Genomic DNA, 18,834 nt, shown 5'->3' on the forward strand with positions numbered 1-18,834 from the left:
GAGCTACCCAGCTGCCCCCCCTAGTAGTTTTTTTTAAAGGCCATCAGTAACCTTTTTTTTTAACCTCCAAAGGAAAAATGTGGTAGGGTAAAAAGATCAAGAGTCATGAGATACACAGTGCAAATCTGAACAAGAATATCCTTTAATCATGGTCCTATGAGTCAAGTAAACTTATCTTCCCAGGAAGCTTAAGAAACAAAATGAGAGCTCAGTTCCCCACACCATCCCTGGGAGGGGAAGAGGACAGCACCCACAGTTTTGAACAAAACAGAGGTTCCACTTAGATTGAGAAAGTTTATTATGATGATTAAGGGAGTTTGACCATACAGGTAACACAGTGTGCTATTCAAATAACTGCTCTGAGGCTTCTGATCAGGTCCTGGAGAAAGGCAGTGGGGAGGATAGGAATTTTAATGTTACTAGGCATAAATTAGCTATAAATTTATCTTGAGAAAAAGAGATATGCAAGTCATGGCAGAGTCTTACCTGAAAGGGACACACCTTGTTCTGGAACTAAGGTAGGGCTTCTTTAAACTCACTGATATCATGAAATTCTGCTGACACTCCTTGATATAGTCCTTGAACATCTCCACTCCTCACCCCAACCTCCCACAAACACATTGCTCTGTTATTCCTACTCTATCCTAGTCTTTTATCTGGTTTATGATATAGAAGAGGTAGAAGCAACATTCAACCCTGAACTAAGAACTAAAAGATCAACAGTAAGGTAAGCTAAGGGAAGACATCTCACAAAAGAACTAGAAACCTAAAATAATCCAATTATTAGCTCACATCAGTTGCCATGAAAGTAATGCTCCCAGTCCCAAAAGTATTCCCTCAGCCAGGACCATTCTTTAGGTAGAAAGTTTATTGGATTTATCATCTGTTGAGAAGGCAGGTGGTTGTAAATCCATTGTCAATCTGTGGTTATGCAGTGAATGGAAGCTGCTGTCACATTTCTCACCATAAACTGTTCATAAAACCCCAAAGAAAACAGATCTTGAATTCTCACCAGATTAGAAATTATTTTCTTGGGGGAAGAAATGTGTTAGTTGCTACAAAGGGGTGTAGTGAGACACTATTGGCTCCAATAACCTTGGTCCAACCAGCAGAAGACTCAGTCTTCTATGAAAATTAGTCCCCCACACCTATCATTTTCTGATGCTGGAAAGTCTTCAGAGGAAAGCCAGCTTTCCTGAATCTGAAGGGCCAATTTTTGATTTACTCATGGCACCTTGCAGAAATATACAATAATCACAAGAATCTTGTGGCACCGAGAATAATGACCCTCTGGTTATCTGGTTATCAAACAGCCAACACCTCAGGGAGATTCAGCATGCAGAAGAAAATGGGACGGGAGATCTAAGACTACTAGCTGATTTACTTAAGTGGGAAATGTATCCCCTACGTGAATGCTGTACCTGTAGGCAAGGAAGAACTTCATGTTGGATATGTGTACAGAGATTGTAATATAATGACATTAAACTTTTCCCTAATCCCACACCCATGAGTCTGCCCAGACAAAAAGAGACCATGGTCTTAAGACTTAGGTCTTAATGCTGCTAAGACTCAAATTTTGCTCAGATCCACAATCAGCCTGGCCTTGGATTTTCAAAGAGATTCCATTCAGCTTGATCCATCTGATGGTCCTTCAGTCTTCAGACAAACTGAGAGAGGTTGGGAACTTTGATGTTGATATCCCCAATATTTATGTTCCGGGGGATCTCAGGTAGATTAATGTTTTTCACTGCAGACACAGCGCGGGCTGGGGCTGCTGAAAGGCCACCCTTGTGGGAGAAAAGAAGTACAAACATGAGACAATGACTACATCCATCACAGGCTCTTGAGTGTCTGTTTAATGCTAGACAACAGATGACAAAGGAAGGCTTATGGTCAAAATTACATACTAAACAAATACGGGCCCCAAGAGGCTTAAGCAAATTGGTCTAAACTACACAAGTATTATGTGGCAGTGCCAGGATTCAAACCCAAGTCTTCTAATTCAGATCCAGAATTCTTCCCAAGGCACTATGGTATTGTGTTCTGACTTCCTCCGTCTCATTCTTCAAGTGTAACAAGCAGTTCTTTGCATAATGGTCTCAAAGCCCAATGCAGGGAACTAAATTCTGTACTTTATTTGATACGGTTTCTCCATGCCTTAAGGCCAGGCAGATGTAGTATTACATTTGGAGAAAGATCACATACTTTATTCTAAGTCAGATATCTTAGCAACTAGACTTTCATAGAAAACTAACAGTCACAGAGCAACCTTTTTTGGAAGGGAAATGAAACTGTTATTTCTCTATTTTCAGTCATTTGCCAGTGGATTGCAAGAGACAGGAAAGAGTTGGCTTTTGGGAATTGCACATGGATATAATGTGGGAACCAATGACACGCACATAAAGTTGGAAAGCCCCAAAGTGCAGTACAACTGGCAGGACTCGTAATGAAAAGCAGATGAAGGCAGCTGGGGGCTCCAAACCCTCCATCTTCTAAATAGGCATGAGGAGGGAGGTGAGGTAGGCAGGGAGATATGTTTTTAGGGATGTTCCTCAAGATCTTTTTTTCTAACTATCCATTTCCTGTATATTAACATAGAGCCTCCCCTCACCCAGCAAGTCTATTTTTCCATCAGCTATGAAACCACTAGATCCTGATTCATTTGCTATTTCTAGCAGCTTGTTAGCCAATACTCCAAAAGAAACCACAACTGCGCCACAAACTTCCAGGCTTTGTGGAAGAAAGAATTTCTTGTAACTCAGCCAAATAGAGCAATTTAATTGCTTCAAGAACCTGGGAGAATTCATGGGGAAAGTTAGTACATTATCTTCAAATATTAACCCAAATCTAGCTTCTTACGAGGAATAGGAAACAGAGGAAGAAGCAATTCTGAATTCTCAATGTCATCTAGCAAAGCGGCTGAAGTCACTAAGTATCCAGGATGCAGAATCATCCTGGATCAAACCACTGCCCCAACCTTGACTACATCTTCCTTAAATTCCCAGTAAAAGTAAACCAGGGGCTGTGTTCAAAAGCCCCAGGAATAAAAAAAAAAAAAAAAAAAAGCCCGCCCCAAGCCACCCTGCTTCCAACCTGGCCCCATGACTATTACTCAAGTGTATAATCCCACTGGAAAAAGTCCCACCATTCCTGTAGGACCAACAACTACCCCCAAAGGTCAGATAAGTCCAAGTGTCCTCCAAACCATCTGCCCTGCTTCCAGGCCTTACTACAGAGATGTGAACGTTCCTGACTTTTTAGGAGCTATTGCTTCTAAAACCTCAGAAGAGTTCTTACTACCAAAGTCCTTACCTCTCTCAAATGCCTCAACATCAGAAATAATTATGGTTTTATCATTGAACATGGCACTAAAACTAAAAGGGCATTCGCATCTGCCTTGCCACTGCACACTAAGAAGCAATCTCATTGGACATATAGCTGATGTGCTGTCTCCCCCAACAGAATATGGGCTCCTTGGGAACAAGAACCCTCTTACTTTTCCATTTGTATCTCCAGCACTTAGGACAATGCTTTGCACAGTTATCACTTACTAAGTGCTTGTCTGTCCATTTGTCCATCAGAGGGAGGATATGTCTCCCTGAAACGGGGCCATTACAATGTTAAGTGGATACTCCATTAAAGGTACAAGACTTGCAAACTTCTCAGAATCTAAGAAGTTGATCCAGGCCACTCTAGAAGCCCTGTGGCTTGGAAGGCGCCCACAAGTAACCAAAGGATGGACCAAAACACTGGCAGTTAGAGGCTGGCTGCTTTCCCTGATGTACTAATTGGCTTTTCTACCCATATTGCAAAGGCTTTAAAGCCCTGCCATTTCCAATTTCATTTCCAGCAGTTTGCTTTTTAGGTTTGGCCACTGGTATAAGTAGCTGGAGAGGCAGCTAGATGGCTCAGTGCAATACAATGCTGGACCTTGAGTGAGGAAGACCTGAGTTCAAATCCAGTCTGAGATACTTCCTAGATTTATAACCTTAGGTGAGTCACTTAACCTGTTTGTCTGGAAAAGGAAATAGCAAATCACTCCAGTATCTTTGCCAAGAAAACCCCATGGGTAGTACTGGTGTGCTATGGTTCACAGGCCATGAAGAGACAGACATACAGACATGTATGAACGATTGAACAATAAAAAATAAATCACATTACTGAAATAACTACTATTCATTTTTACATATTGCCTTATGATTACAGAGTATTTTGTATACATTACACTCCATAAAGCCTCATAAAAACTCTATGAGAAAGACAACATAAATTTATCCAATTTACAAACTAGGAAGAGGCTCAGGGAGGCTAAGTGACTTCAGAAATAAATATTTGTCACAAAGCTAGGAAATTACTCCAGATATCAACATAAACATGTACAAAGTATGGCTAATAACCAAAATTAACTAGCCATCTTAATGTAAGAAGGAATCTTTCAGGGATGGGAATCCCTGAGACATAGTGGAATGAGACTAACAACCATAATCTGATGATGATATCCAATGATATATACCTTATTCAAAAGGAAGAGAATACATAAAAGAGGTGAAAAGTAAGAATAGAAATTATATATTAATCTTCACCTGAGGAAATCCAGGAATTAGAGAAGGAAATAATAATAGAAAGAATGATTTTTTAAAACCCTTACCTTATGTCTTAGTATCATTTCTAAGACAGAAGAGTGGTAAGGACTAGGCAAATGGAGTTAAGTGACTTGCCCATGATCACATAGCTAGAACGTGTAAAAGGCCACATTTGAATCCAGGTCCTCTTGATCCCAGGCCTGGCTATCTATCTACTGTGCTAACTTCCCCAAGAATGATTCTTCAAGAGAAGAGAAGGAGCTCTAAGGGGCTAGGGCTACCCAGAGAGAAGAAAATAGACAAGGAGTTTGAGAAACAGATCACAAATCAGGCATGGAGACATGATATAGCAGTAATGGGGGACTTGAAATACCCACATATGTGCTGGAACCCTGTGCCAAAAGCAAAGCTGCTGATAAATTTCTGTCATGCCTTAATGAGAATGTAATTCCAGTGATCTTGGCTAAGTCTTTTTTCATCCCTCTGCTTCTTAGCTTCTTCACCTCAAATTTTGGAGCAGTGAAGCAGTTTTCCAGACCAGAATATCTTGGGGCATAAGTACATGAAGGTCTGCCTCACTGGAGTGGGAGGGAAGCGAAATCTAGGTAGGTAGACCAAGCAAGAACCCCAGTGGGCCATGAAAGGCTGCTCCCCTTTATCCCAAATTTATTTATAAAGCATTCATTTTCTTATTTGGAGTTCCAAATTCTCTCCCTCTCCCACCTATTGGAAAGGCAAACAATAAATAGGATAGCCATTAATATATGAAGTTATATAAAAACACTCCATATTAGCCATGTTGGGGGAGTGGAGGAAGGTAAGAAAAATAAAGTAAAAAAAAAATACGCTTCAATCAGCGCTCAAAGTTCCTTGGTTCTCTCCCTGGAGGGGGATAAAATCATCATGAGTTCTGTCATGGATCAGAGTAGCTAGGTCTTTCACCCTTGATCATATTTACACTTTTGCTGTTACCATACACAATGCTCTCCTGGTTTTGCTCACTTCACTTTGCAACAGTTCACAGAAGTCTTCCCAGGTTTTAATGAAACTCTCTTGCCCATCATTTTTTATAGCACAACAGTATTCCATCACAATCACATATTATAACTTACTCAGCCTTTCTCTAATTGAGGGTATCTGGTTAGTTTCCAATTCTTTGTTACCACAAAAAGAGCTGCTCTATTTTTGAATCTATAAGTGCTTTTCCTTTTCCTTGGATTTCTTTGGGATATAATTCTAGTAATGGCATTGTTGGGTCAAAGGGTATGCAAAGTTTTATAATGCTTTGGACATAGTTCCATATTGTTCTCTAGAATGGTTGGAACAGTTCAATACTCCACCAACAGTGTATTAGCATCCCTCTTTTTCCATATCTCCTCCTCTAATATGTCATTTTCCTTTTCTCCCATGTTAGCCAATCTGATAAGTGTGGGGTATTTTAATTTGTATTTCTCTAATTACTAATGACTTAGAGCATTTTTTCATATGCTATTGATAGCTTTGATTTCTTCTGAACACAGCCTGTTCATATCCTTTGGCCATTTGTTAATTGGAGAATGGCTCTTATTTTTTATAAGTTTGGTTCAGTACCAAATATGTTTTAGGAATGAGATCTTTATTAGATAAAATTTCTGTAAAATTTTTTTCCCAGGGTTCTAGCTTTCCTTCTGATATTGCCTACATGGGTTTTGTTTATGAAAAAAATTTTAAATTTCATGTTATCAAAATTATCCACTTTATTTCCTATGATCTTCTCTATCTTTTGTTTGGTCATAAACTCTTCCTTTATCCATAGATATGACAGGTAAAATTTTCTGTGCTCTCTTAATTTCTTTATGAAATCATTCTTTATATCTAAATCATGTATCCATTTTGACTTTATCTTGGTATATGATGTGAAATGCTGGTCTATGCCTAGTTTCTACTAGAATGTTTTCCAATTTTCCCAGCAGTTTTTGTTAAATGGCGAGTTCTTGCCCCAAAAGCTCGGGTCTTTGGATTTATCAAAGACTAGATGGTTAAGGGGCAGGTAGGTGGCTCAGTGGACTGATAGCCAGGCTTAGAAATGAGAGGTTCTGTGTTCAAATCTGGATTTCCAGCTAAGATCATTCCAGCCAGGTGACCCTGGTGATTAAAACTACCCTGCCCACCTTTGGATTTAATCACCAAAGGTGAAAACATCTCCATTTAACTCACAAGTTGGGTAGTCTGTACCCCACGTGTCCTAGAATGAGTAACAAATCAGAATTTATTTACTGCTTCTGGGGCAGTCCTAAGAAAAGCGTCTGTTGTGATTGGGCACATAAACTAAGAAGAGGCCACAGGAATTGATGAAAAGAGGACCCTTTAAAAAGAGACCTCAGTCAGCTGGGCCCAGGCTTCTGTTTTGTGAACCGGACCTGAAGGAGCTCTTCTGGTTGGTGATCGGGACTTGAAGGAGCTCTGAAGCTGGTGAGACTGTTCTTAAATCTTTGGAATTCCACGTGGTGAATGTAAAGACTGAATCTTTCTGAACCTCTCTTAAGGAACTTCCCTTTCAAAGAGACTCTGTGACTGAAGCTTTTGCTTCATTCGCCTCGGGGCCCTTTGGCCCTCTGAGTTTCTGGCTCTGGGATCAAGGCCAGATTTCCCTCACTGAGGGTTAATTAGATCTACCTGGATTAAACTAGGGGATCAGAGCAAATTACCTACTGTGTTAGATTACTTATCCTATCTTATCTTCTCTTTTATTTCTTTATTTCTTTTTCCTCTTCTCATTTGTAAATAAATTTTCCATAAAAGGTATTTTAACTTGAGGTTATTCTTTAATTGGGGATTAATAATTGTTCAATCCCCTGGCGACCAAACCTTTTAATATTTACCACTCAAAACCCCTTTTTACCCATCACACTGGGCAAGTCATTTAACCTCTATTATCATACTCTTACTATTCTTCTAGGAATCAATACTATGTATTGATTCTTATATGGAAGGTATGGGTTAAAAAAAAATAGACTAGATGACTATGGTTATTCCCTTCTGTTTGATGTGTACCTAATCTGTTCTACTGATTCACCATACCATATTTTAACCAGTATCAAATTGTTTTGATGATTATTACCACTTTATAATATAATTTAAAATCTGATGGAGAAAAATATTAATGATTATAAACAAAGCTTTTTTTTAAGCTATGTTAAGAGGCAAGAAGATTAAAGGAGAAAGATGACTACTGGAAAAATGGGGGAAATAATGATAATAGCTTCCACAGAGATGGAATAACTATTCAAATCTAATTTTTGCTTCTATTTTTCTCTACTAAGAAAAATTATTTTCAAATCAGGAAGAAGAATTCAAAAATGGTTAATTGGGATTTACCTTCTCACCCAAGAAAAGCATGGAGAGAGTAAGAATGCAATCTTAGTTGCTTTCAGTAAGTAAAGCCATAAAAATGACTCAAAGATCTAGACCTCCTGCCTATATTTTCTTTCTAGGCTCCTTACCTGCCATCTTGCTACCTTGGAGAAATGTCAGATTTGACCTTACCTCCCTATGCCATTTCACCCTGACCTCCCCCTAGCCTGCCCCCGCACTTTCTGAGGCCCTTTTTTGTGTTTGTTTTCCCAAAATAGAATGTAGATTTTTATTTGTATCCCCTGCACTTAGCACAATGCCTGAAATATAGCACTATAAGTACACAATACACCTCTATCAACCAATAAGTCTATCTAAAGCTGAAAGGGGCCTCAGAGGTCAAGGGATTTGCCTAATATCATATAAGCATTACAAAAAAATATGGAATCCAGGATCTCTGACTCAGGGTCACAGTTCTTACCCTTATACCTCTCTGCTCCCTCACCAAGTTTCGATAAATCACACACCAGTATTAAAAAGAAATGGAGGTGGGCAGCTGGGTAGCTCAGTGGATTGAGAGCCAGGCCTAGATATGGGAGGTCCTAGGTTCAAATCTGACCTCAGACACTTCCCAGCTGTGTGACCCTGGGCAAGTCACTTGACCCCCCATTGCCTACCCTTACCGCTCTTCTGCCTTGGAACCAATATACAGTATTGACTCCAAGACAGAAGGTAAGGGTTTAAGAAAAAGAAAAGAAAGAAAGAAAAAAGAAATGGAGGGTGTGACTGCTAAAATGTTTTTGGTGACTTCTGATAAATCATGGAGAGCAAAAGAGTTACAACAAGACTGAGATGAGTAACTATTATGCTTTTCAAAGAAGAGAGAAAGGCAGTGCTTCCAATTGTTGGCCAGTGACCTTGATTTTAATTCCTGGCAAGATTTTATAACTTGGAATTAAGGACTTACTTCGATACCTTATGGTGTAGAAGTAAGCTGGGTTCTGGAGGGTTTTGCCAACAAGGCACAAGCTCTAGCCAGAACTACCAAGCTGGAAAGACTTAGATTATAGTCCCAATGATGGACTATATGTAAATTACTTCCAAGAATCAGTCTTGCTAGGTTTAGAGAGGCAAATAAACAATTTGACTGCATAAGAGGATTCATTTTTCAGCCCCAGAGACTCTTGACGATGGTCTATTCGTTTGACAGAGATGTTACAATCTGCACCTAGTTCCCAAATAGTACAAATAGTACCCAAACTGACAAAATCAAATTGACAACATAATGACATATTAAAGGGAAAGTAGATAGGAAAGGGATGACTGTTAAGAGTCAACAAAGAACAGTCAAGCAAAACTAATTCCATTTCCTCTTTTTATAAGGTATTGCAAGTTCATTAGGGAAATAATTTTAGCCAAATTATTTGATAATCTTTCATTCTATCTTTTTGAACAAGACAGGAAGATGTAGGCTAGATGTCAGTTCAATGGATTTGTCAGTAGCTGAATAACTGGGTTCAAAGAATAGCTGTGAATGATGTGGTGCCAAAATCAAGGGAGGTCTCTGGTAGGATGCCACAGAAATCTGTCCATGGCTCTCCTGTAAAATATTTTGTTACTGACTTGAATAGTTCATTTGATTTTATATATCACACACACACACACACACACACACACACACACACACACACACACACACACACACACACACACATATATTCCATAGCCCAGAAGTAAAGTTCTGGGTTTAAAAGGATCATTTTCAAATTTGGGACCTTTCACTAAAATTTCTATTTGACCTGTGCTTCCACCAAGTATCTCTCCTGAGAATATCAAAAATTGGCTTGTAGCTAGTTCTTTACTAAAAAGGGTATCTTGCTTTTATGGGGTAAATGCCCATGTAAGTACTGAAGCTAAAAACACTGAATAAATTTTACCTGATTAAAAAAAAATGCAAAGAACAAAGGACTCACCCTTGGACACAGTCAAGATAACTTTTCTCCTTAGAGTTGGTTTAGATTCCCTCAAAAAGGAAAAGTACTGAGGATTCTTGGAGAAGTGACTGTTTTCCTTCCAATAATCCCCTTTGTCCTAACTAATACCAAAGGAAGAAGAGAGAGAACTATAAAAAGTTACATAAAAAGAAGCAAGATTTTGGGGATGTGATGATGAGATAGAGGAGATTCTTGTTCAGGTATGAATTGAACTGTGGCATTTGAAGTCTCTCCCAGCTATGATAATGTATAATTCCATGAATGAAGGTATAAATAATATACTTATCAAAATTACAGATACATAAAACTGGGAAGAATGTTTAACATCCTGGATAACAATCAGAAGGCAAAAAGATTTTAATTAAGAATGAAGACTTAAAATATCATGGAGAAACAATGTAGTATAATGGATAGCATTTTAGATTCTGAATTAGAAAATTCTGGGGTTTGAATTAACAACCAACCACATACTATGTATATGAGCCTAGGTCAGTCACAACCTAAGTCTGAGAGTCCTCATCTGTAAAATGGGGATAATAATAGTACCTCCCTCATAGAGTTGTGAGGATAAAGTGAGATACTGCATACAAAGCATTTTTAAAGTGCTATGTAAGTGTGAATTGTTTTTATGATTATAAAAATAGTTTACATTTTTAAAATGCTTGAATAGGAGAGAAATGAATGAATGAATGAATGAATGAATGAATGAATGAATAAACAAATAAATAAATGAATAAGTAACCCAACCTAAATTTGGTTCAAAAAGCCAACTTCCCCAGTCTAGGATATGAAAACTGTGACTAAACAATTCCTATGAAAAAGATCTGAGGGCTTTGTTGAACAACAAGTTCAGTAGCAACACAAAACTAATACACTCTTAGGTTGCTTTAAGAGAAGGACAGTGGGGGGCAGCTGAGGCGCCCAGTGGATTGAGAGCCAGGTCTAGAGATGGGAGATCCTGAGTTCAAATCTGGTCTCAAACACTTCTAGCTGTGTGACCCTGGGCAAATCACTTAACTTCCACTCCCTAGCCCTTACTACTCTAGCCTTCCAAGACAGAAGGTAAGGGTTTTTGGGGGAAAAAAAAAGAGAGAGATAGTAGAGAAAAGAGAAGACAACAGTCCCACTAGAATCTGTTAAACTACCCTGAGAGTGCTATATTTAGTTTGGTGTGCCACATCTTAAGAAGAAAGTTGAGAGGACTCCACACCAGAACCTACAAGAGCAAGGAAGAGAACACTTGATGATTATATTCAAGCTTATGAAGGGCTATCATGGAGAAGAATCTGTACTTCAGGCAGGGCACAGAACTAAGAGTGAAGAATGGAAGCTGCAGCAAGATAGATTTGACAAAGGAAAAAAAAAAAGTGAACAATTTGAGCCATCCCTGATAGAGTGGGTTTTCTACCATACCCCATTTCTGCCCACAGTTCAAGCAGACACTGGAGATCATCATTAGTGTTATGATGTATAAGGAATTTTGTAAGTATAAGTTGAACTGACTCTGAGGTCTTTTCCAACTCTGAGGTTTTCTGATTCAGAAAAAGCCAATACCCTAATCTAGGGCTTCTCCCTCCTGGGCTGGTGCTTTTCCTATCATTCCCAGCCCCATCCCACCCCCAACCCCCCAGGTCCATCAAAGAAGAAAAGGAAGGCTATAGGAAGGCAAAGTGAAGTAATAAATCTATAGATTCCCCTCTGTTCGTGGTTGTTCTCTAAGAATTGCCCCCTGCTCCCCGCCCCCCACCCTGAATGGAAACTCAGGGGCTTACTCACCTCTGATTTCTCCAATTTGTTTTGAGCTTCAATCTGGGCCACAATTTCATTCATGTTCGTTTCTAGCACCATACCACCCATCACCACCTCCTGCAGGATGTAATGAACCTAAAGGGAAGTCAAAGATAAGAATTAGAGCTCCTGGGTCTGAGTTGGGCACTTTCAAAAATAAAAAAAAATGTTTTAAAAAGTCTTTTCTGCAGTCTGAGAGTAAAAAGAGAAAGAGATACTGAATAGAGCTACAGTCAACAGTTAAGGACTCTAAATCTAACTCCTAATTCTCAGATCACACATTTCTCAACTGAGGATAGAATTATTTTCTACCAGGTTTCAAGCAAATCACGACTAACCTCTTTTTAAACTACATCTAGTAGAGGCATACAAGACCCAGTTTCAATGGATTTGCCATTAAGTCTGGAAACAGAACAAAACCACATTCTTCTTTTCACCTAATAAGACAAAGAGTCAGGCTAACCATGGCTGAGAAGTTAACTATACTAGTTGTGAATAAAAGATCTCCTAGACTACCTACTAAAAGCAAGTGATTCAGGCAAAATAAAATTATATCTGTACCTCTACACACCACTCCTGACAAAACTCATGGCAAGGATGAAAAAAATGACACTTCCCAAATTAATTTTCTTTTTTTCCCAAATAACTATTTATTGATAGCCTTTATTCTTACATTACCTATATTACCCAAGGTATACCTTCCTATATACCTCTAGAGAGCCATTTATTATTTTTTAAAAAAAAGGGGAAAAACAGTTCAGTAAAATTAAGCAACATATTTTAAAAGTATGTTCTGAGGACAATATGTGAAAGTGTTTTGAAAATTGTAAAATACTATTCAAATGTCAAGAGCAGCTGTTCCTGATCAAATGCTGAGAAGAAAGTCATACTAAAGGCTTTGCAAATGGAAAAGCATTTATGGATCAGTTTAAGATATCCCAAAAGAGGAACTATCAAAGAATGGAAAAGATGGCCAAAATGTAAGCCAAAAAATAGTGATTTGCAAACTCAGTTTCCTTATCTATAAAGTAAAGCTATTAGACTAGATGATGCTTATGGTGTCTCCTACCAATGAAGAGTTTTTAAAAAGATGTCTATAATTGATACTTGTACTTCCTCACTACCTACATTCTCCATCAATCTCTTGCCAACAGGCCTTTGTCTTTATCACTCTACTCAAAATGCCCTCTCCATGATCAAAATGGCCTCCTAATCCCCAAATCCAAAAGCCTTTTTTTTTTTTTTGGTCTTCATCATCCTCATTGACCTTTATCCACTCCTATCTGCTCTTTCATCCCTTGGTTTCAGATCCACCTTCATTGCCCACGTTTACAAACCTTTTCCAAAAATAAAATACATTGTTCAACTATAATTTCCCATTATGGAAACCATGTTGCCTTTCCCCTAAAGAACTGTGTTTTCAAAGATTCTACCCATTACTGTATGTTCTACAAGCCTACCTGATCATAAAACTCACTGGACTATAGTTCCAAAGGTCTTCCTTGTAATCTCCTATGAATAATCAATTTGCCAGTCTTACTGGCACATGTCTATTTGTAACAAGAGTTTGTATATTTGGGCCAATAGTTCCACACTTTAATCCTTTTTCATCCTTGGAATTTTTAAAAACTTTCAGGGATATGTCATTTAGTCCTGGTGATAGTTGCTATTGCTAATCTGTTGATCTGATTTAGACTATGCAAGACAATTACCATAACAATGGTGGAAAAGTTCAGAGGAGGGAGAAATCAGTTTGTGATAAAGCATTTAGGGAGGGAAGATTTTGTGGAAGAGGTGGCATATGAGTTTGATCTTGAAAAATATATAGGATTTCAAAAGAAGAAGCTGAGAAACTTGGCCAAGGGATGAAAGAGACAGTTGTTGGGGAGAACAGCAGAAAAACAGCAGGAGGAACTTCATTAAGTATGAATACAGGGAAAAGAGGATGTCATAGAATCAGTGACTGTCCTTGAACTGGAAAATCACATCACAAAAACGGAAATTAGAAAACAGACCACCTTTGAGGTACTGATTTTCAGAAAGGAACTAGAAATCCAGATTAAAATTTCAGTGGAAAAGAAATCCAATCAGGCAGACAGATCTCAATAGAAAAGCCAACAAAGGGAAAGGAAGATTAGATACGAGATCTGAGATCTGAGATCTGAGATCTGAGTTTTTCTTCAGAGTTTAGACAAAAGTACTATTGGTTTGTTAGCTCTCTGCAAAACCAATGGTAACTCAGTCTAAGAGTGATCTTAGCCAGAAAGATTCAGAGCTAAATGGACAAATTATTCTGCCAACTTCCATGAATTAATTATCTCATAATTATAATAGTAAAATAGTAAAAAAGAAAATACCGTGGATGACTAAGCCTACAACTACAGGTGTGATACTAGCAGGAAATGAGAGGAAAGAACCTGTGTGCATAATCACACTCTCCAACATGGCTAGGTCAAATGTTATCGAGCAAAGGTTGGTCTCTACTGGTCCAAACAACAACCCCAACCCAGTTGAATTTTTCTACTGGTCATTCTTACTAGAACACTTTGCCAATGCCATCAGCAGCATGGACTGTCAACATAAAGTTGAAAAGTTTACTACAAAGTTAAATGCTTCATCATCTTTTCAGACTCTCTCCTCTCTTCCCCATACCTTCTATTCTGTTCCTCAGCAATAGCAAGGCCTTCAATTTTCTCTGAAAGGTCATGGTACCTTCTGTTTGACTAACTCCCTCAGGAAAATGACAAGAAAACCTCTCTTCTCTAAAAGCAGTCAAATGTGACAAGAGACCAACTACTCTGTCTGCTTGTACCACTGTCATTTTCTTTCAATTGAGTTACCATTTCAAAGTTTCCCACAGCAGCAGAGCTTCATGGGAAGGCCACAGATTTAAAAGATTTTGTATCCTGGTTTGACCACTGATTTTTTTTACTTTTAGTCATCACTGTAACAGAAAAAATAAGTCTTAGGTACAGTAACACTAAAACCTTCCCATCAGTTTTATAATATTCATAGGATGTTCTTTTAGAATTTGGGGTGTCTTTTGGGAGAATTGTGAACTGATACAACCATTCTGGAAAGCAAATCTAAACTGTGCCCAAAGGACCATAAAACTATGCATACCCAGTAATACAACTATTGGGTGTGTTACCAAAGAGATCAGAAATAGGGGGAAAGGATTTACTTGTACGAAAATGTTTCTAGCAGCTCTTTTTGTAGTGGCAAAGAATTGGAAGCTGAGGGGGTATCCACCAACTGAGGAATAGCTTATCAAGCTGTGGAATATGGTTATAAAGGAAATAACGTTATAATGTAATGGAAACGATGAACAGGATGAGTTCAGAAAAACCTGAAAAGTCTTATATGAATTCATGCAAAGTGAAATGAACAGAACCAAGAGAATAGTGTATACAATAGCAGAAATATTATACAATTGATCTTATAAAGGACCAAATTATTATCAGTAAAACAAGGTTTCAAGATAACCCCAAAGGACTCATGACAGAAAAACAAACTAACAAAAAAACACTATCTACAACCAGAGAAGGAACTATTGGAATCTGATTGATGATCAAAGCACACCATCCTTCATTTTATTTCCTCCATGTTTTTTTTTTTTAAACCCTTACCTTCCGTCTTGGAGTCAATAGAGTCAATACTGTGTATTGGCTCCAAGGCAGAAGAGTGGTAAGGGTAGGCAATGGGGGTCAAGTGACTTGCCCAGGGTCACACAGCTGAGAAGTGTCTGAGGCCAGATTTGAACCTAGGACCTCCCATCTCTAGGCCTGACTCTCAATCCACTAAGCTGCCCCCTCCATGAGTTTTTTAAAGATATTTTTTTCCCAGTTACATGTAATGATAATTTTCCACATAAGTTTTCCAAAGTTATATGATCCAAATTATCTCCCTCTCCTGTCCTGGAGATCATAAGCAATTTGATCTGGGCTACACATGTATTATTGTGTAAAACATTTCTTTTAAAAATTTTTTTAAATTTTTAAAAAATCCTTACCAATACTACGTATTGGTTCTAAGGCAGAAGAGTGGTAAGGGTTAGGCAATGGGGGTTAAGTGGCTTGCCCAACGTCATAGAGCTAGGTAGTGTCTGAGGCCAGATTTGAACCTAGGATCTTCTGTCTTTAGGCCTTGCTCTCAATCCATTGAACTACCCAGCTGCCCCCCAAAACATATTTCTATATTGTTCATTGTTGCAAGAGAATAATTATATAAAATCAAAACCCCAAAATAAAAACACAAATAAATTAAAGTGAAAAACAGTATGCTTTGATCTGCATCCCAGCTTCCAAAGTTCTTTCTCTGCAGGTGGATTGTAATCTTTCTCAAAAGTCCTTCAGAGGGGCAGCTGGGTAGCTCAGTGGATTGAGAGCCAGGTCTAGAGATGGGAGGTCCTAGGTTCAAATCCAGCCTCAGACACTTCCCAGCTGTGTGACCCTGGGCAAGTCACTTGACCCCCATTGCCTACCCTTACCACTCTTCCACCTATAAGTCAATACACTTATTAAGTTAAAGGTTTAAAAAAAAAAATTAAAAAAAAAAAGTCCTTCAGAATTGTCCTGGATCACTGTACTGCTAAGAGTAGCTAAGTCTTTTGCAATTGGTCATTGTACAATATTGCTGTTTCTATATACAGTGTTCTTCTGGTTCTGCTTTGTATCATCAGTTTACGTAGGTCTTTTAGTTCTTTCTGAAATCATGAGTTATTTTTATTATTTATGTGATATGTCTTCAGTCATGATATGGGGAATACAGAAATATGTATTTCATGAAAGCACTATATCAGACCATTTACTAATTCAACGAAGAATGTGTTTAACAAAATGTTAGAAAACAATTACCAAAATTGTTTCTACATGTAATTGAAAAAAATTCAATTAAAAAAACTAGAATGTGAGGTGTCAAAATGCCTAAAGCTCTTAGCCCACCAGTTATCCTATTACCTTAACACTTTTGAGATGGTAATATAATGCCTTTTACACTGGTCCCTTAGAAAAAAATATTGTTGCCTAAAACCAGACATGGTCTCTATTATATATATAGTACATACATATTATATATGCTATATATACTGTATTATTGTTAAATTATTATTAAAACTAATCAGAGGGAAAAGCAACTATAGGAATATAGACTCAGCTCTAGATCTAAGGGAGAAGATGGAAAGGTGTCAGCATCAACTGGTACAAAAAGATATCAGGTGGCTCACCATATGTAGACTTGGCTTTTTTTTCTCACCCCTAGAATCAAGGTGAGGTCCTAAGTAATACCTAGAGCAAAAGAAAAGCAATAAACAGGATCCCAAATGAAGTTAAACCCAGACCTCTGAAGAGTTTCTGCTCCCCTATCCTTAACCCCTGTCCCAGGCTCAATGACAGGAATAGCTGAACCAACTCAACAAACTGACTATGAAACTAAAGGCAAAAAGCAAGGGAGAATAGAAGGACCTTTCCTAAAAATAATAAACAGTATATACCTAAAACCATCAACAAACATCATATGCAATGGGGATAAATTAGAAGCCTTCCCAATAAGATCAGGAGTAAAACAAGGATGCCCATTATCACCTCTATTATTCAACATAGTACTAGAAACACTAGCAGTTGCAATTAGAGAAGAAAAAGAAATTGAAGGTATCAAAATAGGCAAGGAGGAGACTAAGCTATCACTTTTTGCAGATGATATGATGGTCTACTTAAAAAATCCTAGAGAATCAACTAAGAAGCTTGTAGAAATAATTAACAACTTTAGCAAAGTTGCAGGATACAAAATAAATGCACATAAATCATCAGCATTTCTATACATTTCCAACACATTAGAGCAGCAAGAAGTAGAAAGAGAAACACCATTTAAAATCCCCTAGACAATATAAAATACTTAGGAATCTATCTACCAAAATAAACACAGCAATTATATGAAAACAACTACAAAACAGGATCAGTGGAATAGACTTGGAGTAAATGACATCAGCAAGACAGTGTATGATAAACCGAAAGAGCCCAACTTTTCGGACATGAATCCACTATTTGACAAAAACTGCTGGGAAATTTGGAAAACAATTTGGGAGAGATTAGGTTTAGATCATCATCTCACACCCTACACCAAGATAAATTCAGAATGGGTGAATGACTTGAATATAAAGAGGGAAACTCTAAATAAGTTAAGTGAACACAGAATAGTATACTTGTCAGATCTCTGGGAAAGGAAAGACTTTAAAACCAAGCAAGAGTTAGAGAAAATTACAAAATGTAAATTAAATGCTTTTGATTATATTAAACTAAAAAGCTTTTGTACAAACAAAAACAATATAGTCAAAATCAGAAGGGAAACAACAAATTGGGAAAAAATCTTTATAACAAAAACTCTGACAGGGGTCTAATTACTCAAATATACAAGGAGTTAAATCAATTGTATAAAAAATCAAGCCATTCCCCAATTGATAAATGGGCAAGAGACATGAATAGGCAATTTTCAGGTAAAGAAATCAAAAGTATCAATAAGCACATGAGAAAGTGTTCTAAATCTCTAATAATTAGAGAAATGCAAATCAAAACAACTCTGAGGTATCACCTCACACCTAGCAGATTGGCTAAAATGAAAGAAGGGGAGAGTAATGAATGCTGGAGGGGATGTGGCAAAATTGGGACATTAATGCATTGCTGGTGGAGTTGTGAACTGATCCAACCATTCTGGCTGGCAATTTGGAATCATGCTCAAAGGGCTATAAAAAAATGCCTGCCCTTTGATCCAGCCATACCATTGTTGGGTTTGTACCCCAAAGAGATCATAAATAAACAGACTTGTACGAAAATATTTATAGCTGCACTTTTTGTGGTGGCAAAGAACTGGAAAAGGAGAGTATGCCCTTCAATTGGGGAATGGCTGAACAAATTATGGTATATGCTTGTGATGGAATACTATTGTGCTAAAAGGAATAATAAACTGGAGGAGTTCCATGTGAACTGGAAAGACCTCCAGGAACTGATGCAGAGTGAAAGGAGCAGAGCCAGAAGAACACTGTACACAGAGACTGATATACTATGTTAAAATCAAATGCAATGGACTTCTGTACCAGCAGCAATGCAATGACCCAGGACAATTCTGAGGGATTTATGGTAAAG

The 18,834-nt window shown here is 38.0% G+C and overlaps 1 protein-coding gene across 1 annotated transcript in view; it reads right to left on the reverse strand.

The window, feature by feature from the left end:
- Positions 1-280: 280 nt before the first annotated feature.
- The window catches only part of LOC123234212 (AP-3 complex subunit sigma-2), a 36,567-nt gene continuing 18,013 nt past the window's right edge, over positions 281-18,834 (reverse strand). Inside the window, exons 5-6 of the mRNA XM_044660144.1 lie at positions 11,687-11,794; positions 281-1,787 (exon numbers count right to left, since the gene is read on the reverse strand). Of these exons, the coding sequence (XP_044516079.1) occupies positions 1,659-1,787; positions 11,687-11,794 (237 nt within the window). The 3' untranslated portion in view covers positions 281-1,658. The remainder of the gene's footprint in view (positions 1,788-11,686; positions 11,795-18,834) is intronic.

This window comes from Gracilinanus agilis, chromosome 2, assembly GCF_016433145.1.
Source record: "Gracilinanus agilis isolate LMUSP501 chromosome 2, AgileGrace, whole genome shotgun sequence".
In the NCBI taxonomy this organism is placed as follows: Eukaryota; Metazoa; Chordata; class Mammalia; order Didelphimorphia; family Didelphidae; genus Gracilinanus; species Gracilinanus agilis.